Genomic DNA, 26,678 nt, shown 5'->3' on the forward strand with positions numbered 1-26,678 from the left:
TACAGCTGTGTTGGTTTTAGATAAATCGTTAGAAATGTCTGGGCACCATGCCGCTTGTAAAATAGGGTTGAATGAGATGTTAAATTTCTGTAAGTGCGGAACGAGTTTGGATTAAAAAAAGATCGCTTACATGAGTTTGACGCATGGCTAGATCTTCAGATGACAAGGCCATAAAGAGTTTTTAAACGAGTTGTTACAGAATTTGTTTTCCGCATGATAGGTTTTTTGAGAAAATAGTTTACTCAGATGAATCCCTATGTCTGTGTGGCAGTTTTTTAAATTTGAAAGTCACATATTTAATTGTAATGTTAAACTGTATAAACCCCATTTTATAAGTCACGTATATTAGGTTGAAGTAAACAATAAATATGAAAAATAAAGTGAATTAAAAAATTATAGTTAAAATTGAATTCAATCATAAACTGATTCGTATATTATATTAAGAAGTAAAAAGAATGATGAAGGAATACTTAATTACATTAAAGGAGCGGCGGGGATTCAGTAGAGGGCATGCGGCATGGCATGGGAGGATGGGGGGTGGGGGCGGCCTCTGTAGAAGGAAGAGGAGCATGAGCATGATAGCATTGCGGGGGGCAAGCGTGGTGGTCTGTCATCCCCCACCCTCCCATTTCCCTTTGTTTCCTTCCTACGCTATCGCCCTTCCCCCCTCTTCCATATTTCTCTTCATCACCCCTTCTCCATGCCCCCCCCCCCCCAAAAAGAAGAAGAGGAAAAACAGTTTCTAGTTCTGTTTATAAAGTATTAAGAAATTTTTATATAAATGTATAATTTTACTCTTCATTTATTATTATATTAATTTTATTTACATAAAATATAATATTACTATATATTACTGAGAGAATTTTAAAATTTTTTTTGTCTATGTGAAACATGTTAGAAGTAACTTATAAATAGGACCAAAAGAGTATACCAAGTTTAAAATAATCATCACTTCTGATTTTTAACACGAGTTAGTTAAAAATTTGATTTGATTCTAAATATAATATTTTAATTCACTTTATCTCTCAAATTTATAATATTTTCTTACCAGGAGATAATTCTAATACATATGATGAAAATGATAGTTTAGAAAAATTAACATATATTTATTATAATTAACCAATTTAACTAACTTTTTTTAATATTTTTAAATTAGTTATTTAGTTTTTATATTAAAGATCAAAAATAGTAAGATATAAAATTGGTAGACATCACTATTCCGCTCTTTATGTGTGTATATATAAATTTTGATTTAAAAATTTGCATATATTAAAGTAATAAGTTATTAACAATAAATAAAACCGAGGTTGAATTTCGGCCATCTAAATTTAATTTAAACAGATTGCTAATAAGTATAAAAATTCTTTTCAAGTATATCATTACGTTCTTCCTTAGTCACTTCTTCACTCATCACTGCCCACAGTCCACGTGGCCAGAGTTATCTGCTTAATTCGGCTTCTTAAAAGGCACTTTTGTGTTGCCCACTGAATTACGCCCTTCAGTCACAACTTACAACCACTCGTCATATTCAACTCATCATTCCGCACTCCTAACCCCCCCCCCCTCCTTTCTCTTTTTCCCTTTCGCTCTCCTTCTCACCCTCAATTGTCCAAGAGTCAAGTCTTTCTCTCTCTCTCTCTTTAAAATTAGCTTATACTTTTTTAATTTTTAATATAAAAGTTTGATAATTAATTTGTTTAGATAAAAAATTAATAAACTTAATTATTTATAAAAATGCACATCAGTTCTTCTAAAATATTCTGTTTAATAATTTGTCTTGAAACCATTCCTTAAAAAAAATTTTTATTAATCAATGTGAATAATTTGTAAAAAACTTATAAATATAAAAAATAAAATGAATTAAGAGCTTGTCTGGGTACATATACACCGTAGAATGCAAAATCAATTCTCCAATCTCCATAGACGAATCAAAACACCTTTTATATCCAACTCATTTGTTAAGAGGAGACGAGGGAGCAGTGTCGAGTAGATGAAGGGGAATATTCAAGTGTGGGGAGGAGAGGATAATGAGCAAACCAAATCTGACATCCATATATTTAGCTCTACTCGCTTATAAAGTTTTGCTGCACTACCAACTTCAGGCGGGCCCGGGTCCCCAGAATGAAAGCCCGCATGTCACGTGCCTCCATCGTGGAAAACATTTCCATGATAAATACTCATCGTGTAACTATCTTAATTATTATAGTTTATAAATGAGATATTATAATTAGGATCAGAGTTAGTATAAGACCTGAATGAAAAATTGATATTGGTTTTATACATAAGATCTAATTCATATATTTATAAATTTTTTCAATATTAATTCTATTGATATTTTTCTAATAATAATCCAATAGGAGAATGAGAGATGAAATTAAAGATGATGCTTGAGATATTTTAGAACAAAAATATTACATTAATTAATTTAATTAATATTATTAATCTACTCTAATCAATTAATTAGATATTATATTAAAAATCATATAAGTAAATAAATACGCTGGCAAGGCCAATGACCAATTGCCGGGGGGAAGTTGGGAGGGAGACAGGCCATTTGGGCTGTACTTGGGTCCGCAAGATCGAGTTTCGATTGGATGTGGTCCACTGCCCCACAATTCCCTGTGGACCCCTCATTTCCTTTCATCAAATGCATCACTGAACGTAAGATGCCCTTTAATCATTCATCAATTATCATTAACGGTGGGGATCCCGGTCGGGCGCTGAAACCACTGCAACAACAAACACGCCACCCATTATGCGGCTTTTAATTTTCAAATCTCATCCCTAACATCAAAATCTTTCCATTCTAACAAAAAGAATTAGTTTCTCGTAATGTTGCAAACCGATATGCCTTAAAGAGGATTATCTTAAATAGAATGATACCTGTACTTAACAGAAAAAAAATGTTTCTCCAAATATTTGTCCCCACATCCTTCATTTAGTCTGCCTCTGAATTTGAGTTTTTCCAATAATCTTACTACAAATAAATCCATCTCACAAATTATTTTAATTTAGATTTTGCAACGGAATTTCACAATTTTCATGGCCAATTCATTACATTTTTGTATCCCCCCCCCCTCACTTGTTAGTCTCGTTTGGTGCTGAAAATGTCTGTGCCTTGGTCAAATTTCAAACAAGCAACTTTTATCATAACAAATGAACCAAACAACTTGCATGTGAACTCAGCCACCACAAAAGACACCTTGCTGGAAGCAAAGAATGTATTATGTATGCCAGGTTTATAGTGTAGTTATCATATTCCTTTTTTATTTTTGCCAGCAGGGTAGTCATCACATTCTGTATGTTAGGTTGCATCCTATTATGTATTGCCAGCCAATTAATGTACCTTGTTTGGTCATTAAAAAAACTAGAAGCAGAGATTATTCCTAATTTTAATAGAATCACTCATCATCATCATCAGAAGCAAGTGGAACAAAAGGGCTTCGCAAAGTTTTATTTTTGGTGAGACTTCAATTGTAGACTTTTTTGTTGTTGTAATTTTTTAACTATCCTCATCATATGATTACTCACCTTGATACTATCATGCGAGCTCTACGTGTTGAATGTGTAAGCAAAATGTAAGTCTAAGAAAGGAAATTGGAAGAAAATTCAAGAGAAGGAGATAAAACTTAAAAAATACTCCTCCGGTCTTTAATATAAGATCCATTTAACTAATTTGATTAGATTAAGAAAGTTAGGTAAGTTAGCTAATTATAAAAAAAGTAACACATTTTTCCTAAAATACCATAATCATCTTTATTAATACCCTTCTCCTTCTTCTACTTGATTATGGTTGAGAGAGTATCCATAGGGATAATTTAGAAAAATAATAATAAATATAAAAAATGGGTCTTATATTTAGAACAAAAATCAACTCAAGAATTGGGTCCTATATTAAGGACAAGAGGAGTATAAACCAACATCGTCGGTGACCTGATTGCGCTGATATTTATATTTTGGGCCTTTTGATACAGTACAGACAAAGGGGCTCAAAGCCCAAATAACATTCAACCAGAAGCCAACATCCCCCCAAGCAGGCAAACCCATTCTATCTGCAGATTCTTTTTTTTTTTTTTTTTTGACCTGGCTGCCAGATTCAGAGCGCAATGAAGTATCCATGGGATCTAGAGATGCGCTTTGTTTCAAGAGATGAAGATCCACCTGCGGAGAAGGCTAATGATATATTAAGTATTTTAAAGACATGATGAAACATATAATATAATTAAGTACTCCTCCGGTCCTTATTATAAGACCCCATTTGACTTTTTATTTGGTCCTAATTATAAGACCCCAATCCATTTTATCTCTTATATTTATACATTTTTTCCCAAGATAATCCTTCTAATAATGATAGTTTTAGCCAATATACTTAATTAGCAAGGATATTTTAGGAATGACAACATTATTTATTATAAATAACCAACTTAACTTACTTCCTTAATTTCCTCAATAAGTCAATTGGGTCTTATAATTAGGACCGGAGGAGTATTTTATTTACTTTTAAATTTATTCAAATTAATCTATTAGAATTTTATATCAAGGAGCATATGTAATATATCATACGTATACAATTTGCTAAATTTTAGAAAAATAGTAAATTAAACTAATTAAATTTTATTAGTTAATTTTTTTAAAAAAACAAATTATTAGGTAAAATAGGACCCACTTAAATATTTTTTATTTTTCTTTTCATCTTCATTTTTTCTGCTCTCTGCGTATTGGTAAATGGCAAAAACTAGAAAAATTGAATTCTATTGTACCGAGCTGTTTTTTTCAGAAGTAAGATTGAAAAGAGATTGATCCAAACAAGACTCCATCTCTAATCACACTACCAACTCACGTTCTGCACTTTCCAATTCACTTTTTCATGTTCAAACGGTAATCCAAAAATGCTCTAAAAAATTGTAAATATGGAACGTCACGCAAAGCCCGTGAGAGCCATGAGGGACCTGATTATGTGACACGTGGCCAATGGCCATGACAGTTGATGATGAATTACTAATTAATGTGTAAAAATAGGGTATTAGAGGGGGTCCTAAAATCAAGGGGAACGTGAAACGTACCAATTAGATCGACCAAAAGGGACGGTGGTAGCCCCTAATCCTCGCCTCTCTTCCTTTGGCGCAAGCTTTTGTATTTATAATAAAAAGAATTTCCAATTTCACATTCACATAGCAACCATCTGAACACCTCCACCCCCCCCCCCCCCCCCCCCCCAAGAGAGAAAGCTAGCCACTCCACATTTCCAAAAATATGTCGTGGCAATCTTACGTAGATGAGCATTTGATGTGCGACGTCGGCGACGGTCACACCCTCGCTTCCGCTGCCATCACCGGCCACGATGGCTCTGTGTGGGCTCAGAGCGCTAATTTCCCTCAGGTCCTACGCTTTCTCTCTTTCATCCTCCCTTTCTGCATTTCCTTCACTCTGGTTCCCTAACAGATTACTCGTTTTCCCTGCGTTATTGTTTCATCCGATCACTCATGCTAAACCACAATGCAGTTGCACTGTCGTCTCTGATCGGTTTCAAATCGGGTGTCTCGTTATTATATGAGTCTTTTTGTTACAGGATCGCCGGATCTACGATCGTCATGGAAAGAGCATGTCATTTTCCTGAAATCAGTTTTTGATTGACGCTTCTTGAAATGTCTCTTCTGCTTTCTATTTTGATTAGAGCTTTCGACTCATACACTCACATATTCTGTACTATTCGACGTTGCTCGTTGTGATCGCTTTGCATCTAGATTTTATGAGTGCTTATGAGGTCATCGATTTTTCCGAATGCCAAGATTCATCTATTTAGGCTCTGAGAAATGCATCTCACCTTTGACTTGCTACTTCCTCCTTCTTATTCATATGGACGGGTGATGTTTTGGAACTTTACATTTGCAAATTTCATCTAAACTTATTTTTCACCATGCCTTATTTTGACTGTTGATGCAGGATTGAGTTGTTTATATTTGTTCCTTATTTCGTGACGATTGAGCTCTGAAGTTCTGATCCATCGTAATATCTTTTTTCTTTTTCAGTTTAAACCTGAAGAAATCAAAGATATCATGAAAGATTTTGACGAGCCAGGTCATCTCGCCCCTACAGGATTACATCTTGGAGGTAACAAATATATGGTAATCCAGGGAGAGCCTGGAGCTGTCATTCGGGGGAAGAAGGTAAAATAATTTTTATCATCAAAATTATTCTATCTCAAAGCAACTTTAGGAGCCTAAACTTCGGGACAAGATTTATGGTAACCTTTCTTACCACCTGCCGGTTCAGGACATCTGCCTTGGAACTGATGAATATTTCCAGAGCTTAAAAAGTCATCTTACCACTTCTGATTTTTATTCTGCATGTCTAAGACAATAATCATGCGCGATTCAGTATACTGTAACTTACACAAGTACCTCTTGAAACATATCGGTGGTCACTTGACTGGATATATCCTTTTGATAACTATCCTTCGATGTCGTCATATGGAAGGCAATTTCGATTGTCTCAGTTTAAAGGACATTTTTGGATCATGAACAATACATATGATGCAAGGCTTTATCCTTAAGTACCTACAAGATCTCAGCAACCAAGCGGTGAACTTATTTACCTGTTGAGCATGGCCGCATGTTTTCTTTTGATGTGGATTTTCTCCGAACTTAAATAAATTATCTATCCTCCATTCTGCTACGAATGATATGAAAATAATTCACTTGAATGTCATGAACATTTACTGTAATCGGAGAGAAATCTGGCTGTTATTCTGTAATTTTCCCTATATATTTTCTTTAGTCTCTGTATTGTTTGATGGAACTGACATTTGTGGATCGGGCAGGGATCTGGAGGCATCACCATAAAGAAAACCGGGCAAGCTCTAATTTTTGGCATCTATGAGGAACCTGTCACTCCTGGACAATGTAACATGGTTGTTGAGAGGTTGGGGGATTACCTCGTTGATCAGGGTCTGTAGACCTGATCTCCCGTGATTGGGATTTTGAACAGTTATTTTTTGGTACCATACTTTTTTATTTTTGAATTTTGCTATGCACCAAGATCTTCTACTTTTCATCTCCTCAAGTTGGGAGTTGTCGCAGATAATAACCCTGTGAGAATTTAACATTTATCTGTTGTTTGAATATTCTGATTTTATTCTGGTATTTTCAACAATCCGTGTGACTACTAAGCAATCCTCTCTCTTCTCTGTTCCTCCTGTCCGTGTGCTTAATTCTGTTTACCTTCCATTATTTAGCATTTTGCATTTAATATACACCTCAGCAACTCATGTGGCCACTAAGCCTCCCTATCTTAAACTTTTTTTTATCAAGATGACAGTTTGATTTCATCATTGTCCATACTCTACACCTATTCTGTCCACTTGCATTTGGTCTCATCTATTGGGCGGAGCCGAAAGCTAGAAGAGTAGGGGCGAGTTAGGTTACATTTTTTTTTCTTTTTCGGCTTTTTTTAATGGGTAAATAATGAAGAGTGAATTTTTTTTTCCAGAATTAAAGTATTTAATTGTAAATTTTTAATGGAAATATAAAAAATTAAATGGTATTTGAATCAAAGACAAATTTTGAACGAGTCACCAATTTTGTTGCCTACCCCTCGAGCCCTATTTCTGTCTTTAATTGCTGGACAACGGACGCTTACTTGGTTAGTGGCACTGTCTCCTAAAGCTCAGTTTAGTTTATTCTAAAGAGTGAAGACATGGTAGCTACATTTCAACCCAGCAAGTGACGGAAAACAGATAGCTACCTGCCCTGGTAGGCTGTTAATGGTCCCAGGAATGGAACATCTCTCTTAGTTATGAAGTATTGAAAATTTCTGTTGATAAAAATTCTAATTTGAGGTTTATTTAAATCATGTGACCTGCCTACAAGTCATGAAGGGATTCCCCATAGATTGACACTGTTTGCACCCTCATATATTGATGTAGGAATTAATTTATGAACATGGCCAGCTAGGTAAAAGGAAATTAAATTTTGAAAAATGAGAAAAAATGTAATTATTCTAAAAACCGTTCATTTCTTCTCATTTTGTCCCAACAAGTAGCTTTCTAAATGCAGGCTTTATTTCTATCCTAGTTGATCCTGATCCGACATTAGAAGTATATTGATTTTTTCCCAATAATACTTTTGTCTGTAAATACTGCATATTTGATTCCATTCATAAATCTATTTTCTTCCCTATAAGTTCTAGTCTTGCTATAATTCTTTTACCATAACTTCTTTTGGTAGGGGAAAAAATTATATAGACCATGCCCTTTCACTCTTTCATCGTCTCGTCCCCGGCCCCATGGTGCCGCCGGATTAGGACGAGCGTTGACCACTTCTACTCGGAAAAAAAAAACAAAAAAGCAACAAAAAAAGTATAAAACAATTGAACTCGTTCAGTGCAGCTAAGATATGGAACCATGCATCTTTTCCAGTTTTCCTTTCATTCAAGACAACTTTGAAAAGCATATTTTCTCTTCGAGATCTCTCCTTTTCTGGGGAGAGAATTTTGAAGGAAAACATTTGACTCCACATTTTTTGCCTCGTCCACTCTCTCCTAGTCCCCTCATGGTATCCAAACTGCAAAAATTTTACCTCCTATTTTTTCCTCCAAGGTCTCCCTTCCTCTTACTTTTCTCTCACCTCACCCTATCTAAACACAAGGTTAAAGTTCAAACTAGAAAAAATAGGAGTTGAATTACATATTCTGGCAGCCGTGAAGAGCTCCCCCCCCCCCCCCCAAAAAAACCAAAAAAAAAAAAAAAGAAGAAGCAAAGCCTTACATACAAAATAAATTACCAGAGATGTTACATTCATGTTTGCTACTTTCGCCCAACCTCTTGGCATACAAAAACTAGCAGCAAGAATGCTCTACAGCTGTTAAATTTTTTTTCCTCACAACAGCAGAGAGAACAAGTACTAGTTTACAGTTTTCTCAAGCATCCAACAGAAATATGTTTCCAAAATCATTATCTCAACCCACTTGGAAGTCAATAGCAGCTCACGCCTGAACATGCAAAGTCATGCTGCCCCCTTCAACTATCAAGCTTCTCAGGCTCCCGCACCACTCCATGCAAGGAAGAGAATCGTTACAAGAAGAAAACTGCAACCCCACGAGGTTGTTTCTCTCTGCGATGACGATGAAGTAGAAGACATTGCTGTTGTGTTACTTGCCATTGTTTTGTTGTTTCTGCACAAAAAAAGAGTGAAAAAGAGGATACGCATGTCAATTGTGGAGTCTCATGATAATTGTATACATAATTCGAGCTTGTCTTGAATTGTCAACTATTGAACTTACCCAGCTCTCATGTAAATGCAATTGTCATAGCCTGCAAAATTGATGATAAATGATAAGTTGCCCACAGAAATATTTTGACAAGAAACATATGCATCAAATACATTCCGCCACAGACTGTTAGTTTCTTCCAGTGTGACTAGGTGACAGTAGGAAGCTAGAGAAAGACTTCATTCGTCAACAGAATGCCGGTCTAGGTTTCAATGAATCAGTATATGATGACTCCAAAGCCAATAAGTATATCACAAACACAAACAGAATAAAAAGAAATGAAAAGAAAAAGATTCAAAAAAACAGATAGCAAAATGAAAAACAGAATTAGGGGTGGGTTGTGAAGAGCATACTTGGATCTTTGTCAACTTTTACACCTGTCCCACCAAAACTGCAAGCAACATCAGAAGCTCCATTCTGCTGGTAATAGCTATTAAAAGCATAAGAGGCATGAGAAACTAAATTGTCCGGCTCAAAACATGGCTGGCTCGGTTGGATAGCAGTACAGTCCACATTGCCAGGACCACAAGCCCAATCTATGGCATTCTGCAAGTCAATTTGTGAGGCCTTACTTGAAGCAATACACCAAGTTGTACCATTTGATCGGGTTACATTTGCCTCTGTTGTCATATCAATGGCACCTTTTCCAGTGAAATCCAGATTATACACACTTGTCTGATCTGGATAATATAATCCCCAATTCCTCTCAGATTCCAAGCCAGGTTTTCTGTTTTCATTGAACAACGAGAAAATGTAGACATCTAGCTCCTCCCCAGGCCTCGCGGGAGTACCAGTGTTGTTGATAACATGCCTTATCAGATTGGTATTATATGTCTGAGCATTATCGGGAGTGGCAGCAGTCTCCTTAGGAGAACCTTTGGAAGGCCAGCCTGTTTCAGTGACCATTACATTAATTGTTCTGAAATTTAAAGCCATCAGTGCAAAATAAATAGCATCAATCTGGGCATCAAACATGTTTGTGTACAGCAAACCAGTGTTTGGATCAATTACTTCTGAGGATGATTCAAATAGTGCATAATCCAAAGATACTTTTTTTGGGGAATCTCGGAAAGCATAATAAGGATATATATCAATCATAAAAGGTGACTTATTCTCAGCGAGAAATTCCAGCATTGGCTTCAAGAAATATGCATGGCTGCTATTAAAGGCCCCAGCAGAAGGTGGGAATGATCGGGACAAAACCCCAAGGGAATGGGTGCTGGAAACTTTAATCTTTTTATGCAGGCCAGCTTTCTTGAGTGCATTAAGGACATTTTTCATGGCAGGTACTACAAATGCAGAGGCATTGTTGGGGGCTTCAGTGACTTCCAATCCAACAGTTATGTATGTAATCTTAGTGGCCGGGTAGTATGGAAGGATACTGTTTTTCAGCCAAGTGTCTGCATTTGATTGGAACTGTGAGAGTGCAAGTAAATCTGAATTCGGAACCCCAACCATTAGTTCAACGCCAGTGTTAGCAAAGGCCTTGAGAACCTGTATATTAGAATCATAAATCCTGATATACTTAATTTTATGAAGTTGAACCAGCTGAGCCACCTTATCGGGTGTAGGGAGATCATCAGCATTTCTTCCATAGCAAACCCCAACAAAACTCCCGGAGCAACAATCTGACAAAACAATTTCACAAGAATGTAGATCATGTTAATTGATTGTATGTGTCTCATACACAAGCAACACGTGCAGTTTTTTGTGGATACAGCCAAACAAAAATTTCCACATTTGTTAGTCAACATATAGTCAAGCTTCCCCACTACATAATTGAAAACAAAAAAAGAACTTTAGAGCTTAAATCAATCACATCATCAGTTAATAACTAATTTTTACATATTCAATGAAAATTATGTAATCAGAGTGGATGCTCAGCCCAACATATGAACTATGTCATATAATAAACTGATTACCCACTTCAAGGGATTGACGTCTACGAAGATTACAATTTATCTTCTTCACACGATGTGGTTAAATTCTCTAATCTAATTTAGGTTTTAGTATCTTGACCTATCTTTCAAAAATGGCAGTATTCTGCCCTCATCCTCAGTACCCTTTCTCAGTTTGTTCACACATTGCACCCCTCTCCGATACATGCAACATTCATCAGATTCAAAAATTTATCAGTTATAGAAGATAAAGGTTAAAAAAAAAAAAAAATCCTCCTTAAAGATATATGTATATATTCTATGGTTCAAGACCTAAATGTTCCAGTTTAGTCGTTCACGTCAATAAACAACCCATCTACGATATATACTAGTGTGGTCACATTGTCGTTCATTTGCACACCGGGCAAAACAGAGGAGTCAACAGAAGAAAGGTGCGTATGAGTCTTCAAAATTTCAGATTTCCAAAGGAAGAAGGGACATAATCTAACAGCAACGACTCATTTAGTATATATAACTCCAAATTTTCAGAAGCTGACTTAAGTGCCATTGCAAAATCTGGCGGAATCAGTGTAGCTGGAGAAAAGGGGGAAATTTCTCAAAGCGATGGGTAAATTTAGTATACATAAAATTTTCAGAAGCAGAGCTGAGGTTCGGGAAAAACTGTCAAGGCAAAGTCTGGCAGAAAGTGTACCGTTCGAGAAAGGGGCATATTTCTCAAAGCAATATCCATATTAACAGTCCCAGAAGCTAAGCTGAGCTTCAGAAGAAAACTGTCGCTGCAAAATCTGGTGGAAACAGTTTGATATGGGGAGGAGCACCGACATACTTGCATGCAATGTTCGAAAGCTGTAAAAGCTATTTTCAGAGAATATATATGACTGCTCCAAGAAAATGACGATCTGATTCAGAAAAAAAGTCGCCCCAATAGAAACCCAGAAACTGAACGCACTATAACCGAAAAAACATTCTTATCTGACGACACATACACAAGGTAGATGCGATTATGGAGGGAATGAGTACAAACCTAGAAGTATTAGCAAAAGGAAAGCCGCAAAGATGAGTCTGGACCCTCTTGCCATTACTTCCGTCTCTTCTCTTCTCTCCTCTCGCTTCTCTGGCAAGAAGACCGGCAAGTTCGCTTCTTTCTTCTTTCTTCTACTTATTGCTCAACTCACCAGAGCTCCAACGTTCCAATGCTCAGAAAAGTAACGGGTACTGTCGTTCTGTCCTTTTACTCTACAAGTGGGTCGAAAACAGAGGCCCCTTATTAGCCTATTAATAATTAACCTTTTGTTTTTAGTCGCCCAATGCCTTGTGTTGAGGAACAGCAATTCAGTGTGTCAGCGTAAGGCAACGAACCTCAGGTGTATTTTATGAATTTTGGTTTAGAAATGCTTCTCGATTCCGGAATTCAGCAAGTCTGTCCTGTTTCCCACTATTTTTATGTGCCCATCTGCAGGAAGAAAGGGAAAGGGTCAGAAAAGGGATTCGGGAGGTTAAAGCAGCCTCCTCATATTTTTTCCCCAGAAGAATCTGTGATAATAAGGCGAAACGCTGACACTGTGACACAACAGAGAAAAATTAGATAATAATTATGATCAAATTTCGATCATTTTGTACAAAATTAATAAATGAGGTCAATTAAATTATTGGATTTAGGGTTTGCGCTCAGCAAAGGCAGGTAGAAAGTTTCCATCAACGATGTCCTAAGGATGATTGATTAGTGATGTATTAACTGAACTAGGATATGGAATCTCAGAGAACTAAGAAGCCATCAAAGAGGTGTGAATACTAATGATGACCAAGTCAAAAGCTTTCCTAGAGCTAGATTGACAGAGGACCGCCAGCTACATATCAACGATGATTAAATTTTGAAGAAATCAAAAAAAAAAATCAAATGACTCAAATATTTAGGGACAGAATTGAAAAAAATTGCAGGTTGTGAGTATACTTAGAACCTTCCCATTAGAATCCGAGTGAGAAGAATGTCAATATGATCATACAGCTCCATATTTTAGCGCATAATGGGCAATCATTTTGACAAGGATACAAAAGATTCGTCGTAGAAGGGAAATCGTGAGTAAACAAATGTGTCCCTTTCGTAAAAGTAATTTAGTACTCCGGAGCCCAGAGACCATATGAAATTTGAAAAATTCGAAAAAATAGATTAATAAATAGTAAAGTTTTCGAGATTTTATTATATGATCTGAGCAGAGAATTACTACTCTCACACACACAGACTATATAGATAGATAGAGATATTATATATGGAGGAAAAGGAGGAGGGTTCTTTTTGTTTTTGAGCTCATTGCTGATCTGTTCATTTCCAATCTCATGATAGTTTTCTTTACCTTTCTCTTGGTTTGTTTCTTTCCTTCGTGACAACACATTCTGATTTCCGCCGTATTTTATTCTCTTTTCCCAACCATCATTGCGTCCAGCATATGAATGTAGCTGCAGAATATTTTATTATTAGCATATTGAATTTAAGCACAGTTAGAATCTTATTTGTAATAATAATAAGGAAAAACTGCAATAAGGTCCTCCTCCTTAAATGAATTAATCATAAGCAGTTTATCTAAAAATAAAAATATAAATTACCGCAGGATCAGAGGATCTAGTTAGGATGTTACCTTGTCTTCGGATGCTCTGATGACAGCCCAATCTCATACGGATACATACTGCAGAAGCGTACGTGCATGTTCAATCAGTTATATTTTTCAAATAATTTAGTGATTTGTAAATTGAAATCGCGTATTACCATATTATTATTAGGAAAAATTGCAATAAGATTCTAGAATTAAATAAAAAAAATTTCTTAAAATCATCAAATTATTTTAAAATCCTAATAAATTTTATTGGAAGAGAATTTATTTGTTAAATTACCAAATAATCCTTTTTTTAAAAGCGTGCGTGAATTGTCAAGTGCATAAATTGTCAATATCTACTATGATAGTTGTTAATAATTATACTTTAAGTTGTTAACCACTGCACTTTAAATTATTAATACATGCTTAAAAAATAAGGATAATTTGATAATTAAACAAATGAAATCTCTTGCAATGAGATCCTTTGAGGCTTCAAAATAATTTCTTGATTTTAATAAAATTTTAATTTTCAAATATACTGAAAGTCATATCGTAACAAGCTTTTTCATTGGCATTTTATTCAAACTCATTTTCTCAATTCATACTCCTTCGTTTCCATTTATAAAACATGTTTAGAGCAAATTGCAAATATCAGTGACTTTCATTAAATACAGTTAAAAACTTTTAACTTTTCGAAAAGGGAAATATATAAACTTAAAAAATATTTTTCATACAATACCAAATCATAATTAACTAAAACAATTAAAGGTGTTGTTGTAACGAGATCATTGATAAATTATTTTTTTAAGAAATATTTTATATTATAAAATATGAAGTTACTTAAGCAAATACTACTATTTTATAAATTAAAAAACTTCAACAATTTATAAGAGCACTGGGAGCAACGCATGTGCCACCTTCTGTTTTAAAATTATTAATACTACTTTTGATCCTAACTATAAGAGTTAGTTGACTAATTTAATGAGATTAAAAAAATATATTAAATTAACTATTTGTAATAAATATGTGTTGTCTTTTTTAAAATATCATTGCTAATCAAGTGCATTGGCTATAACTATTACCAATATTAGAAGAACTATCTTGGAAAAAAATTCATAAATATAAGAGATAAAGTGGATCAAAATTTTATATTTAGGATCAAATTAAAAATCAAATAAGATTTTATAAGTAATATTAATTATTAATGCCTCCAAAGTCCAAACACGTGGAGTGACGAAAAAGAAAACGGTCATAATCCCCTTCACACTTCATAGTGCGCGCCTGCGCGGCCTCCCTTGTTTGAAATATATTCCTTTTTTTTTTTTTTTTGGGGTAAAGTCCAGTGTTTGATCTTTTGCTTGCTGGCTTTAACGTCTCTTTTCTTTCTTCGACTGCGAAAAATCCACCATCTTGAACCCTAAACCGCAGAAGTCCCTGATCCATAACTGCTGTACCGAGAAAGATGAAGACCAAGACGCCATTAAAGCAACTCAAACTCGCTGTCCCTGCTCAAGAAACCCCCATCTCCTCATTCCTGTAACTTTACTATCACATCCCTTTCTCCCTCGTTTTTCTATTTCACGATTCCATTTCATGTTCTTTTTTTTTAACTACCTGATTCTCTCATAAATTTTTCTGGTTTTCCTTCAGTTATAAATATCTTCGAGTGATTCTCCCTCTCCTCCTCTATATTATTACTGACAACATGCGAATTCTGTCAACTGTAAAACGTTCGCTTCTGAAAATGTGGAGTGAATGTGCCCGTTAAAGGATCTAAAAGCCTTTGATCTAAAAAGGCTAAGATTTAATTCTCATCATTCTTTGGGGGACCTTCATTGCATTCCCTTTTCCAGATCTTTGGATTAATAGCGATCAAATGCCTGAACTTTAGCACTTTCTTTCCTCAGAATGTGAAGAGTTTGGAATTGATTTTTTCTTTCTGTAATGTCGATATTTTTTTTAATTGTGGAGTTAACCAAATTAATGTCAAATTACCAGGACTGCAAGTGGCACATTTCATGACGGGGATCTGCTTTTAAACCAGAAAGGATTGCGCCTCATCTCAGAAGAAAAAGAATCGCGGGTAAGTCGCTCCTGATTCATGGATTTATTATATAATACATTTTACACAATTACTCAATTATGTTGACGAAAATTATTATTTTCCCCGTAAATTAGAATCTAGTGAATACCCAAAAATAGTAATAAGTGAAGCCAGACCATGCCTTATGGAATAGCAGCATAGCACCCCAATCCCCCTTCTCACCATCAGAATAGGCGGGTTTGGAAATTGGTTCCTACCAAATAATGCAAGTAGACAAAGGAAACTTGAAGCTCAGAGTTTCCAGGCAGAGTTCACAATATGAAGAACCTCTATCAGAGGTAAGGTTTATTTGTTTGGCAGAAAAACTCTTGGCAGAGTATAGGAGATACACGGGTAAATGGAGAGAAGTCTTTAGGTGTAAGGAAGTGTGTGTAAACCCTGTAGTATTGGGTGTGGTGAGTAAAAATTTTGGTACTTTGGAATGATTTCTGGTGATCCGTACTTAATTAGCAATGTAATCACTAGAAGCATAATATTTGAATAGGAGGATTTTCATTTTAAATTACTGTAACCGTTGTACTTCTGTGAGAGTGTGTTGGCTGATCATGTAATAATCCGTGATTTATTACCTTTCTTCGGTTTGCTCAACATTAGATGGTTTTGCAGTGTATCCTATGTGAATTTATTATGACCAACAATGAAGGGTTGATTTGAACTAACACATGTTTCTTTATCTTGTAATTTGTGTGCGAGAGGGCTCCATTTACCATTTTCCCCAACAAGTTATGCCTCACTCCTTGCCAAGCCAAATTGGTACGACCTGAGTTAATTAAGAGATGACCTGACTGAAGAACATTTTTATTTAATGCTACTAGCCCATCATTTTTCGTAGTTTATTTTTTTCTCTGATGATTGAAGGAACAGCTTTGTTGCTTTAGTAGAATGTAGAATAGGAATTATACGGTTTAGCTTTGATCAGTAAGTTTGTGGATTATGGTTCTTTCTACTTGATTCCCTTCTATTTTTTGGGTGTTGGCCACCATAATTCTCCGCGCATGATTTATGAATTTAATACGTTTCCCCTACATGCTTAGGCATCTTATCTTCTTACTTACAACTTCTTTTTTGTGTCTCCCTATGTGCCTTTTTGTACAGCCTTCTGATGGTAAGGAACTGGATTTTGACTTCACACTGGAAGACCTTGAGACCATGAAAGTGATTGGAAAGGGAAGTGGTGGTGTAGTACAACTTGTTCGCCATAAGTGGGTTGGAAAATTATTTGCCTTGAAGGTTTGTTATTCTTAAGGAGTACAATTTTCTGTATCATGAACTTAACAGAATACTTAGTAGAATGCATTAGAAAATGAATAGCGACTATGGTTTTTCGGTTTTTCACATGCAAGCAGTAGATGCCTCGTGATATGTGGATATGGAGGTAGTACAGTTTTAGACTGGTGTTCAGTGGGTCTCGCGATGACACAAGTGCTTTAGCTTGAGTAGTTTAGTAAACTGGCAAAGCCTAGTTGTAGTTTCTTCTCACCAAAGTAATGACAAGCTATAGGGGGCACAAGTGTAGTGGTTTGTTTTGTAGTTATCTTATCTGAAGCTGCTTGCGCAATCAAATTAAAGATTAAAGATGATCAGCTAAAGAATTGGAAATATGTTAAATAGTAAATATATGTTGACACATGTGCGTTCCGAGTGTATCAACGCTAATGACCTTTATACTGAGTCTCTAATTTGCTCTCACTTCTTTCATGAAAGAAATTATGAGTTCATACTGGATTCTTGTACTTTTGCTGGGCATTACATTATGAAACCAAGCAAAATAATTTGAAAATACTTTCAACCCAGTAATTCAGATTTTCCTATGATTGAAAAACTTCTGAATTGCAGGTTATTCAGATGAACATACAAGAGGAGATTCGAAAACAGATTGTACAGGAGCTGAAAATTAACCAAGCATCACAGTGTCCCCATGTTGTAGTTTGTTACCACTCTTTCTACCATAATGGAGCCATATCTCTTGTGTTAGAATACATGGATCGTGGTTCTCTAGCGGATGTAATCAGACAAGTTAAAACAATTTTGGAACCATATCTTGCAGTTGTTTGTAAGCAGGTAAACCGGGTTGTCTTTATATTTCTCGTTGAACTGGGCAGAATAGTCCAGTCTATTCTGTCTATTTATTGATTAAATCATTCACGTTCCAGGTCTTGCAAGGTCTTGTTTACTTGCATCATGAAAGACATGTAATTCATAGGGACATCAAACCGTCCAATCTGTTAGTAAATCACAAAGGGGAGGTTAAGATTACTGATTTTGGTGTTAGTGCTATGCTGGCCAGCTCAATGGGCCAACGAGATACATTTGTCGGAACTTACAACTATATGTCGGTATGTGACATTTCTTTCTTAATTTTTCTTCCATAATCAGAAGAGATTGGGTTGTCAGCTTGCAACACCACCTAGATGTGGTATGATCACTGTATTGATTAACTTGCGCAGCCAGAAAGAATCAGTGGGAGTACTTATGATTATAGCAGCGACATCTGGAGCTTGGGCATGGTAGTACTTGAGTGTGCCATAGGCCGTTTTCCTTATATACAATCTGAAGACCAGCAAAGCGGGCCTAGCTTTTATGAGCTTTTGGAAGCAATCGTGGAAAGTCCTCCACCTTCTGCTCCGTCTGATCAGTTCTCTCCAGAGTTCTGTTCATTTGTGTCATCCTGGTAATTGTTTCTTGCTGTGTTCCAGTACCAAATATACGGAAATATGACACTTTCATTAGTGTTTCAAATGTTAGACTCCAGTATAGAAATTTGCCAGCAATGTTTGAGTTAACTTTTTGGTGTGGTCGCAGCATACAAAAGGATCCACGCGACAGATTGACATCCTTGGAGCTTCTGGTTAGTAAATTAGTGCATCTTTCTTTTCCTTCTATTTTTTTGTCTTTAAATTAATCACACTTATGAAAACCCTGAATGCTGATTATTGTATCCCATTGTCCTTCCAGAGTCATCCTTTCATAAAAAAGTTTGAAGACAAGGATTTAGATCTTGGGATTCTGGTAGGCAGCTTGGAACCTCCTGTAAATTTTCCTAGATAACATGTCCTACAAAGTATGTGTAAAATTTTTAATGTGACAGCCATGAGTCTATATATGGTAACAGATCAGTGAATTCTTCTATTTTCACCGATGTAATGCTGCAAATGATGATACCAGCATCAGTCCTGGGCTTGTTAATTCCATTGACAGTGTCCCTTCACCCAAGTTTTGTATAATAGGTGTTTGCATTGAACTAAACCGGTTTATTTCAGTTTTCCCCCTATTTCCGTATCATAATCTCCGTTTGACCTGTTCTACCAAAATCAGCAAGAGGGGGTGCTCTCATGACCTGCAAATAATAAAGCATAATAGAGGACTACTCTCTCCGTCCGAAATTGTAATGCATTTTTCTGCTTCTTTTTTTTCGCGTTCAAAATAAAGGCATTTTGATGCTTTTAGGAGTAACTAGAAATTTTTTCGATGCACGTATTAGCATATTTGATTAGATTTAAAATTTTAATAAATTACATTATCTAAGATACTAAATATTTGCTTCTAGTGGGGGTATTTTTTTATAGGGAGAATGGCAATTAGGTCCCACTTAAGGGAATTAAATACAAAAAGGTTCCTTGAAATCATGAAATTATTCTGAAGTCCCAAGGGACTTTTTTACAATAAATTTTATTTGTTTAAGGGAAAATTAATTTGCCAGTCCTTGTAATTTTACCTGATTTTGAATCAGGTCCTTATACTTTTTTTATTTTTTATTAAATCCTTATTATATTTTTTTGTTTTGATGGAAGTCCTTCCGTTATAACACTGTTAGTTTAAGTTTATATGGCACGTCTTCTTGCTCAGCTTCTCCACCACTCCTTCATACAATCTACAACTGATCAATATTTTCTCTCTCTTTCTGTAATCATCGTCTTCTTCCCCCCTCTCCTTCCCAACGACACCCCCCAATCTCCTTCTTAGCTACTCTTCCATTCTCACTCTCTCTCCTTTCTTTCTCTCTCTACATCTTCACCGCCATGAGAAGCTCTTCCAAGAGAAACAATTTCTCCCTTTTCCACATGCGCTCTATGTATTCATGAACTTGGGTCAAGAGCTGATGAACATTTATTTATGAAAAATTTCTCACATACCATTTTGAAACTGCACATGTCTAGAATTAAATATCACCGATGACAAGGTTAGAGTTGGCTACATGGGTATAATAAAAAATACATGAGGAGAAATCCAACGTCATGATTAAATTAAGGAAATGAAGATACTACTAGTAGAGAGAAAGGAAGGAAAGAAAGAATGGAAGATGAGAGAGAAAAAAGAATGCGGACGCTGTGGGTGTCGTTGGGAAAGGTGGGCAAGAATTGAAAGACGTTGATTGTGAAGAGAGAGAGAGAGAGAGAGTAGAGATTGCTCGCAATTGGGCGGAGGAGTGAGAAGGAAGTTGAGTAGGAAGAGAGATCAGAGAAGCTGAGTAATTAAGAAGAGAAGACGCGCCAATAAGCCTAAACTAACAGTGTTATAACAGAAGGACTTCCATCAAAACAAAAAAATAATAAGGATTCAATAAAAAAGAAAAAAACTACAAGGATCTGATTCAAAATCAGGTAAAACTATAAGGATTGGCAAACTAATTTTCCCTTTGTTTAATTACCAAATTATCTTTTTTTTTTTTAGATTTGTATTGACAACTGAAAGAGTAGTAGTTGACAACTCAGGGTGCAATGATTGACAACTATCGCGGCTGGTTTGACAACATATTTTCTCAGCATATCACATTATAAGTTGTTAAACTAGCCGCGATAGTTGTCAATCATTGCACCCTGAGTTGTCAACCACTGTTCTTTTAATTGTCAATGCAAATTTAAAAAAAAAAAAGAAGAAGGGTAATTTGGTAATTAAATAAATAAAATTTAATGTAAAAAAATTCTTGGGACTTTAAAATAATTTCATGATTTCAAGGGACCTTTTTATATTTAATTTCCTTAAGTGGAACCTAATTGCCATTTTCCCTTTTTTATATATTTATTTTAATAAAATTTGAATTAGAGATGCGAAATTTATGGGGAATAGATAAAAATTTGAAATTACTTATTTATTTCTCTATTTAAGCCCCCCATTGACATTTAATTTAATTTAATATATTCAAATCCCAATTAAGATACTATTCAAATTCAAAATTAATTATTAATTTTTTTATTTGAGCCTCCATTTGAAATTGTATTTATTTATAATGTTTCCCATTTAATTCAATATATTCAAATCTCAATCAAGAAGTTATTTAAATATCACTAATTGAATATATTCGGATCTTATAATTTTATAATCTCATACCCAACTCATTTTTAAACGAATCGGGTATTACATGTTTTCAAAAATATAGTTGATTGATTGATGATGTTTATTAAAAAATGTCCTTAATGAATATTTAAAATTAATGAGATTTTCATATTTATTTGTGATAAAGTTACCCTATTAAATAAGGGTAGGCATAAAAAGAGTGGCAATTTTTAATGGTGTTAACTTTCTTAAGGGAATAAAATAAGTTAAAAGGGTGTTGTAGTTTTGAACGAGCGGGGCAGGAGTATAGTTTTTATAGCAAATTCCATGAGACGATAACATAGCAATAAATAGTGGGTTTGTGAAGAGATCATGGACTAAAGGATAATTATGAGTGAGTTTGCAGGTTTTGGAGGGAACCAAAACACATGTAGCCAAGGTGGTGGAAAAACCATCAAAGTTCCATCCAATTCATGTAAGACAGGTGAAGGCCGAAACCATTGAATTGTAACTGGGGTCACAATCCAACTGGTAGGCACCGATTTGACATATTAAGCTAATTATCACCCTCACGTATATATAAAAACTATTTTTAAATAAAATGTATACTCACTAATTGATTTATGCCAAAGTAAATATACTTGAAAATTTTGTGTCCAAGCAAAAGAAATAATTTCAAACGTGATATATCTCACAACAAAAGCTAGTGGTGGCAATTTGATTGCATCCCCATCATGAGTGGTGCCCAAGTCAACCTCCTTATCTCCAATATCCTCATCATTTTCATATCCTTCATTCCTTCTCGTACCAATCCAGCTCATTCCAAACTGCACTTTTTGTTAACGTGGCTTTTTTAAACTTATCTTCTTTTACACATCCTGTGCCTATTATTATTTAAATAAATATCATAACATCCTTGGGCGTAAATTATGGCCTTTTTCCCGCAAAATTCCATTTTTTATCATAATAAAAGGTTTCTGAGTTTATTATAAACGTTTATTCGTTCCATATCTATTTAAATATATTTTTATGCTCATCATACACGTATGGTGAATGTTTGGTGGATTGGAAACATTCCACCCGTTGGAAGTTGCCAAGTAGGCTAATTCTAAGGAAAATGTTGGTACATCAAGAGGCTAGAATTGTTTGTTGGGAGAACTACTTATCAAAAAAATAAAATAAAAAAAGGTAAATTAGCATTAAAAAAAAAGGAAATAATGGGAGGAAGCTCATAGAATCCCTCAATTCAATTTTAAGGACTGCGAAAAATTATTTTTGAAAAAGAACGAAAAAAAAAGGAAAAAGTAGATTGGCTCTTTCTTGATAAGATAGGAATGGAGGTTTAGCTGAAGAGAATGTTTGGTGATTGCTCTTCTTACTCTTCTTCTTCTTTTTTTTTTGGTGAATTACTCTTTTTACTCTTCTTATACAAAGAATACACCGAACAAACAGAAAAGATTCTAATCATTCTATTAGGATGGTTTTTACCCTTGAATAGATAAACCCAACTTATTTATTCCTGGAAATTCGGCAGGACAGCAATTAAAAAAGAAAAGGGAAAGGAAAAGGAAAAAAGATTCATAAAAAGATGAGAATATACCAGTCTGTCATGGCTTTATGAAGCAAAGTTGGCTAGATGAGGACCCCAGTTTCACCCGGCAAATTTTATTTTATTTTATTTTATTTTTTCTAAAAAAGGAGCTGGGACGGTGAGATGACTAGGATATGGATGCCTCCAAAATGTAGACCTTATCCTCTATCCCACTAGTTTAAAATTGGCCCCTATTTTACACCAGATAACGTGTTTTGATATCAAGACATATCGGTATATATAATTATGACTTATCTATATTATCTTCATATGTAAATGTCATCAGAATAATAAATTGGCCAAGCTTATCCAACTCTTCATTGGTAATCTATATAAGCTCCCTCATTATTTTATCTGCAAAACCCAACTGCTCTTTGCACTTGATAGTTCATGTGGTTTCATCTTTAGAAGCAAGATCTTTATCTTCTCCTTCTTGTCTCTCTTCTTCTTCTCCACGACCAATGGATCAGAAGGCAAATCAGATGTTTATAGAAATGAGCATGAACTGCAACTGGGTTGGTAAGGAATGTGTTGAGGATGATAATGATATTTGTGAATCGTCATCCATTGGATCTGTCTCAGAAGATTCAACAGGTTCGGTGTGTTCATCTTCTTCATCAGAATTGACGGAGGAGGCATCCTCTTCAACAAACTATCTGTCAACTTCAGCTTCATCTTCACACTCGAGTGGGCCTTTATATGATGTATCAGAGCTCATGACTCATCTGCCAATAAAGTATGAGAAATTCCCTTCTCTTGATCCAATTTTCTGAAATTGCTCAAGTTTGAGTGTATATATGCTGACAACTAGTTCATCTTATTTGCAGGAGAGGGCTATCTGTGTTTTACCAAGGGAAGGCTCAGTCTTTCACGTCCTTAGAGAGGGTACAGAGCTTAGAAGATCTTCCTAAGAAATGTACACCTTACAGAAAGAAAATCAAGTCATGTAAAAGCTATGGAGCTGATTTGGATAGCCACAGAAACATATCATACTCTCCAAAGGCTACAATATCAAAGAGAGCTTCAAAGCCATCTTTTGCATCTTCTCTCCACAGAAGAGGGAGTCTCCTGGGAATGCATAGGCCTTCCATTGCTGCTCACGAAACTCATAAGATCCCAACCAGTTAGAGATCCTTTTGTCATAAAATCCTTTTATGTCCAAAGTTGAGCTGTCCTTTTCCCCCCCTCTTTTGGCGGATCCTTTTGTCATAAAATCCTTTATTTGATTCTCACATCTTCATCTCTTTATATATATAATTCTTTGAGGAGTCATACTGTTATTTATTTAAGTTATGATTTTGCCATGCTTTAGATGGCGACTTTCTGTATGTTTCAGTTATCATTCATTATGATGACTCATCAACTGATTAATGATTAGCAGCATGAATTGGGAGATATCGTCACATATAATACTTAAAAATCGGTAAAGAAACTATTTTGGAAGCACAGATTACTATCAGATCTGAACTGAATTTATCCCTAAGCTAAGTCCTCATCCTTTAATCTCACTCTAAGTAAAACTTTTTCTAAATTCTGATCAATTTTTCGCTTGTAACTTCCAAGATGTCCCGCCTATATGAAGTAAAAATGACTGTACGATGGCAGGCTTTCTTCTTCAACCCTTTTTCTCATGAAATGGACACAACCAGCTGCACTGAATCAACAAATGAAAAGAATATCGAAGATTACACGTAATTGTAAAGCTGTCAATTATTATATGAATAGCTGTGTTTGTTGTTGTCCGTTTCTATATTTAGTTTGCCTCACGTAGTGTTAGATTCCTTGCGTGTTATACTTGCTTTCGTTCAAGAGTTTTTATTCCATGATCTTCAAATAAAGGGATCATGTCCCTCTTTATTGGGAACTTAAAGGAAATTAAAGCTGTCAAACTCTTTAGAGATGCTTGAAGATTATCTGCCTCACCAAAACAGCTTAAGTGACTTGATTAGACACATCCACCTAGACTTCTGTTTCTAATATTTCCTCTGCTATTTTCTCTTCTTAATTTTTTTTTCCCTGCTTGTGCTTGCACTTCTTTTTGAGTTTCAGAGATATGATGTTCATAATCTTTATTCTCCCCCCCCCCTTTTCTTATCTCTTTTCTTTTCATCTTTCGTTTTTTTTTTTTTGCTCTTCTTTTTGCCTGTATTTTCCTGCTTTTTTCTCTCGATGTTTTTTCACCAAACCAAATGACTCTTAGTAGTTGATGCCATCTCAAATTCTTTATGTTGACTATGTTGGACGATTGTCTGCTTCACCAGGATAACACAAGTCACTTGATTAAGCACATCCCAAACACATATACCTATTATATTTTTATATTACAAACGAGATCTTATAATTAGAACCGGAGGTGATATTATTATGTATGAGACTTTTTTTCCTAATAAAATAACAATTCATGAACAATAGAAAGATTCTCTCACGAAACCAAAAAAGGGGGGAAGTTCTGGCCTAGCTAGACTCAATCGATCGCCACTTTTGACCTGGAAAAATTCTTTTCGCAGTTTTTCTCTGTGAGACAACTAAGATTGTTCCGGCAGCATGATTAACGTTTAATTTAGAAGTTTGCATAATTTTAACCCTTTGCAAGAAATGCACTGCGCGATCTAAGATTGGGGAAAATATTAACTTCTATGTGGGTTTTAGGTCTCTAATATGTACTTTTCTAATGCTATCTGATTTCTTTCATAATCGTCCAACCTCTCAAATATTTTTATTTTTATTTTCATCATTAGAGTTTACATAAAATTAGTGAAACTTCGATGGTGGAAATTTTTTTTGTGTGATTTTTATAAGAAAATACTCTAAAATTGTGTAATTTTTATTTTTTTAAACCTTAAAAAATAAAAATAAAAAGTACTACATTTTATTATCAAAATGTTGCTAATTCAATAGACTAAAAACTAACGATCAAAAATTGAAAAAACCATTTGGGACATCACAAAATTTTTTAGAAGAAGGCACATTAGATGCCCCAAACCCGAATGTTTGCGACTTGCAAGACATGGTTTTTGTTTCAAAAATGTCATCCAGCTCAAAAAAAAAAACTTTATATCTTTCCGGTAGTGAAGCTAAATTTTTTGCATGATGCATGTTTGTTCGAATAATTAACTATCTATAGTTTCATCTTTCATGTTTAGCGTAAAATGAAGGTAAAAAAATATTTAGCATAAAATAACATCCTCATCTTAGTATTATTATTATTTTGTTGGTAAAATCTTGCCTTACAAGGCTAACCTCAATTAATTGGTATTCTAAGCTTCAGAGGCCCAAGACGATTTCAGACCCGAAACAACCTAATTTATCCATTTTGCGGGGGGCTCTAGGATTAACCCAGAACAACTGAATCCAATAAAAGCTTCAATTTCAGAGGCTTTTAGGCTCGCTGAATGGCTTTCCGTATCCATTTCAATGGGGCACCCACATATTCAGCACCGGCATGTCTTTGGGATGATGGCGGCAGCCCTTGTCACTTCTGCGGAGGCCTAGCATATTTTTGTATTTTATTATTCATGAAAAAAAATACACATTAGATAGGTTTTTTTTCTCCATAATATAACTAGTACTTCTCTGTTGGTTAACGTAAAATTTAATTTGAGAGTTAATATTAATTTTATATGTAAAATCTATTTCATATATTTATGGATTTTTTTTCAAATTAACCTTATTGATATTCTCTCAACAATAATCAAGTAGGAGAGTGAGGGAGAGAATTGAAATGATTAATTTTTAAAAAAAAACATATTATATTAACTAATTTAACTAATATCCTCAATCTACTCAGGTTAATTAATTAGATCTTATATTAAGAACTAAAGAAGTATCTTAAAAGATGGTACTCCTCCACTATTTAATGTAATATTTATTTAACTAATTTGATTACATTAAGAAAGTTGGGTAAGTTAGTTAATTATAAGAAATATGACATTTTTTTCCAAAATATCATAATCATC

General features: G+C 34.9%; 4 protein-coding genes across 5 annotated transcripts; 3 read left to right on the plus strand and 1 right to left on the minus strand.

The window, feature by feature from the left end:
* Positions 1–5,236: 5,236 nt before the first annotated feature.
* On the plus strand, positions 5,237–7,033 carry LOC114761327 (profilin-4-like). Its single transcript, XM_028950674.1, has 3 exons — positions 5,237–5,379; positions 6,030–6,167; positions 6,821–7,033. The coding sequence occupies exons 1-3, from the start codon at positions 5,254–5,256 to the stop codon at positions 6,953–6,955; spliced, it is 399 nt and encodes a 132-aa protein (XP_028806507.1). The 5' UTR covers positions 5,237–5,253; the 3' UTR covers positions 6,956–7,033.
* A 1,698-nt stretch (positions 7,034–8,731) lies between these two features.
* Positions 8,732–12,767, minus strand: LOC114761324 (glucan endo-1,3-beta-glucosidase 13). Of its 2 annotated transcripts, XM_028950669.1 has the most exons (5): positions 12,525–12,767; positions 12,190–12,401; positions 9,621–10,895; positions 9,280–9,310; positions 8,732–9,171 (listed from the first exon to the last, which is right to left on the minus strand). In XM_028950669.1, exons 2-5 carry the CDS (start codon positions 12,242–12,244, stop codon positions 9,033–9,035), a joined length of 1,500 nt encoding a protein of 499 aa, XP_028806502.1. In that variant the 5' UTR covers positions 12,245–12,401; positions 12,525–12,767; the 3' UTR covers positions 8,732–9,032. The 2 variants fall into 2 exon arrangements, with proteins under 2 accessions (XP_028806502.1, XP_028806503.1); XM_028950670.1 differs by lacking the exons at positions 12,190–12,401; positions 12,525–12,767 and adding an exon at positions 11,857–12,011.
* On the plus strand, positions 11,408–24,125 carry LOC114761326 (uncharacterized). The gene is made up of 3 exons (XM_028950673.1): positions 11,408–11,418; positions 23,138–23,458; positions 23,550–24,125. Exons 2-3 carry the CDS (start codon positions 23,184–23,186, stop codon positions 23,848–23,850), a joined length of 576 nt encoding a protein of 191 aa, XP_028806506.1. The 5' UTR covers positions 11,408–11,418; positions 23,138–23,183; the 3' UTR covers positions 23,851–24,125.
* On the plus strand, positions 15,137–19,111 carry LOC114761325 (mitogen-activated protein kinase kinase 6). Its single transcript, XM_028950672.1, has 8 exons — positions 15,137–15,289; positions 15,752–15,836; positions 16,953–17,087; positions 17,694–17,918; positions 18,011–18,193; positions 18,305–18,528; positions 18,660–18,705; positions 18,813–19,111. The coding sequence occupies exons 1-8, from the start codon at positions 15,216–15,218 to the stop codon at positions 18,903–18,905; spliced, it is 1,065 nt and encodes a 354-aa protein (XP_028806505.1). The 5' UTR covers positions 15,137–15,215; the 3' UTR covers positions 18,906–19,111.
* Positions 24,126–26,678: the final 2,553 nt, after the last annotated feature.

Source organism: Neltuma alba, unplaced genomic scaffold, assembly GCF_004799145.2.
Source record: "Neltuma alba isolate B1F8T4 unplaced genomic scaffold, ASM479914v2 tig00011117_pilon, whole genome shotgun sequence".
Classification (NCBI taxonomy): domain Eukaryota; kingdom Viridiplantae; phylum Streptophyta; class Magnoliopsida; order Fabales; family Fabaceae; genus Neltuma; species Neltuma alba.

Bases quoted from the DNA above. Each gene is read 5' to 3' on its own strand.
- LOC114761325 (XM_028950672.1), top strand. From the start codon at position 15,216: ATGAAGACCAAGACGCCATTAAAGCAACTCAAACTCGCTGTCCCTGCT. The intron at 17,088-17,693 runs GTTTGTTATTCT...TCTGAATTGCAG, and splicing joins GAAAATTATTTGCCTTGAAG to GTTATTCAGATGAACATACA. The intron at 18,194-18,304 runs GTATGTGACATT...TAACTTGCGCAG, and splicing joins GAACTTACAACTATATGTCG to CCAGAAAGAATCAGTGGGAG.
- LOC114761326 (XM_028950673.1), top strand. From the start codon at position 23,184: ATGGATCAGAAGGCAAATCAGATGTTTATAGAAATGAGCATGAACTGC. The intron at 23,459-23,549 runs GTATGAGAAATT...TCTTATTTGCAG, and splicing joins ATGACTCATCTGCCAATAAA to GAGAGGGCTATCTGTGTTTT.
- LOC114761324 (XM_028950669.1), bottom strand. From the start codon at position 12,244: ATGGCAAGAGGGTCCAGACTCATCTTTGCGGCTTTCCTTTTGCTAATA. The intron at 10,896-12,189 runs GTTTGTACTCAT...TTGTTTTGTCAG, and splicing joins CCTTTTGCTAATACTTCTAG to ATTGTTGCTCCGGGAGTTTT. The intron at 9,172-9,279 runs GTAAGTTCAATA...TTTTTTGTGCAG, and splicing joins TGCATTTACATGAGAGCTGG to AAACAACAAAACAATGGCAA.
- LOC114761327 (XM_028950674.1), top strand. From the start codon at position 5,254: ATGTCGTGGCAATCTTACGTAGATGAGCATTTGATGTGCGACGTCGGC. The intron at 5,380-6,029 runs GTCCTACGCTTT...TTTCTTTTTCAG, and splicing joins AGAGCGCTAATTTCCCTCAG to TTTAAACCTGAAGAAATCAA. The intron at 6,168-6,820 runs GTAAAATAATTT...TGGATCGGGCAG, and splicing joins CTGTCATTCGGGGGAAGAAG to GGATCTGGAGGCATCACCAT.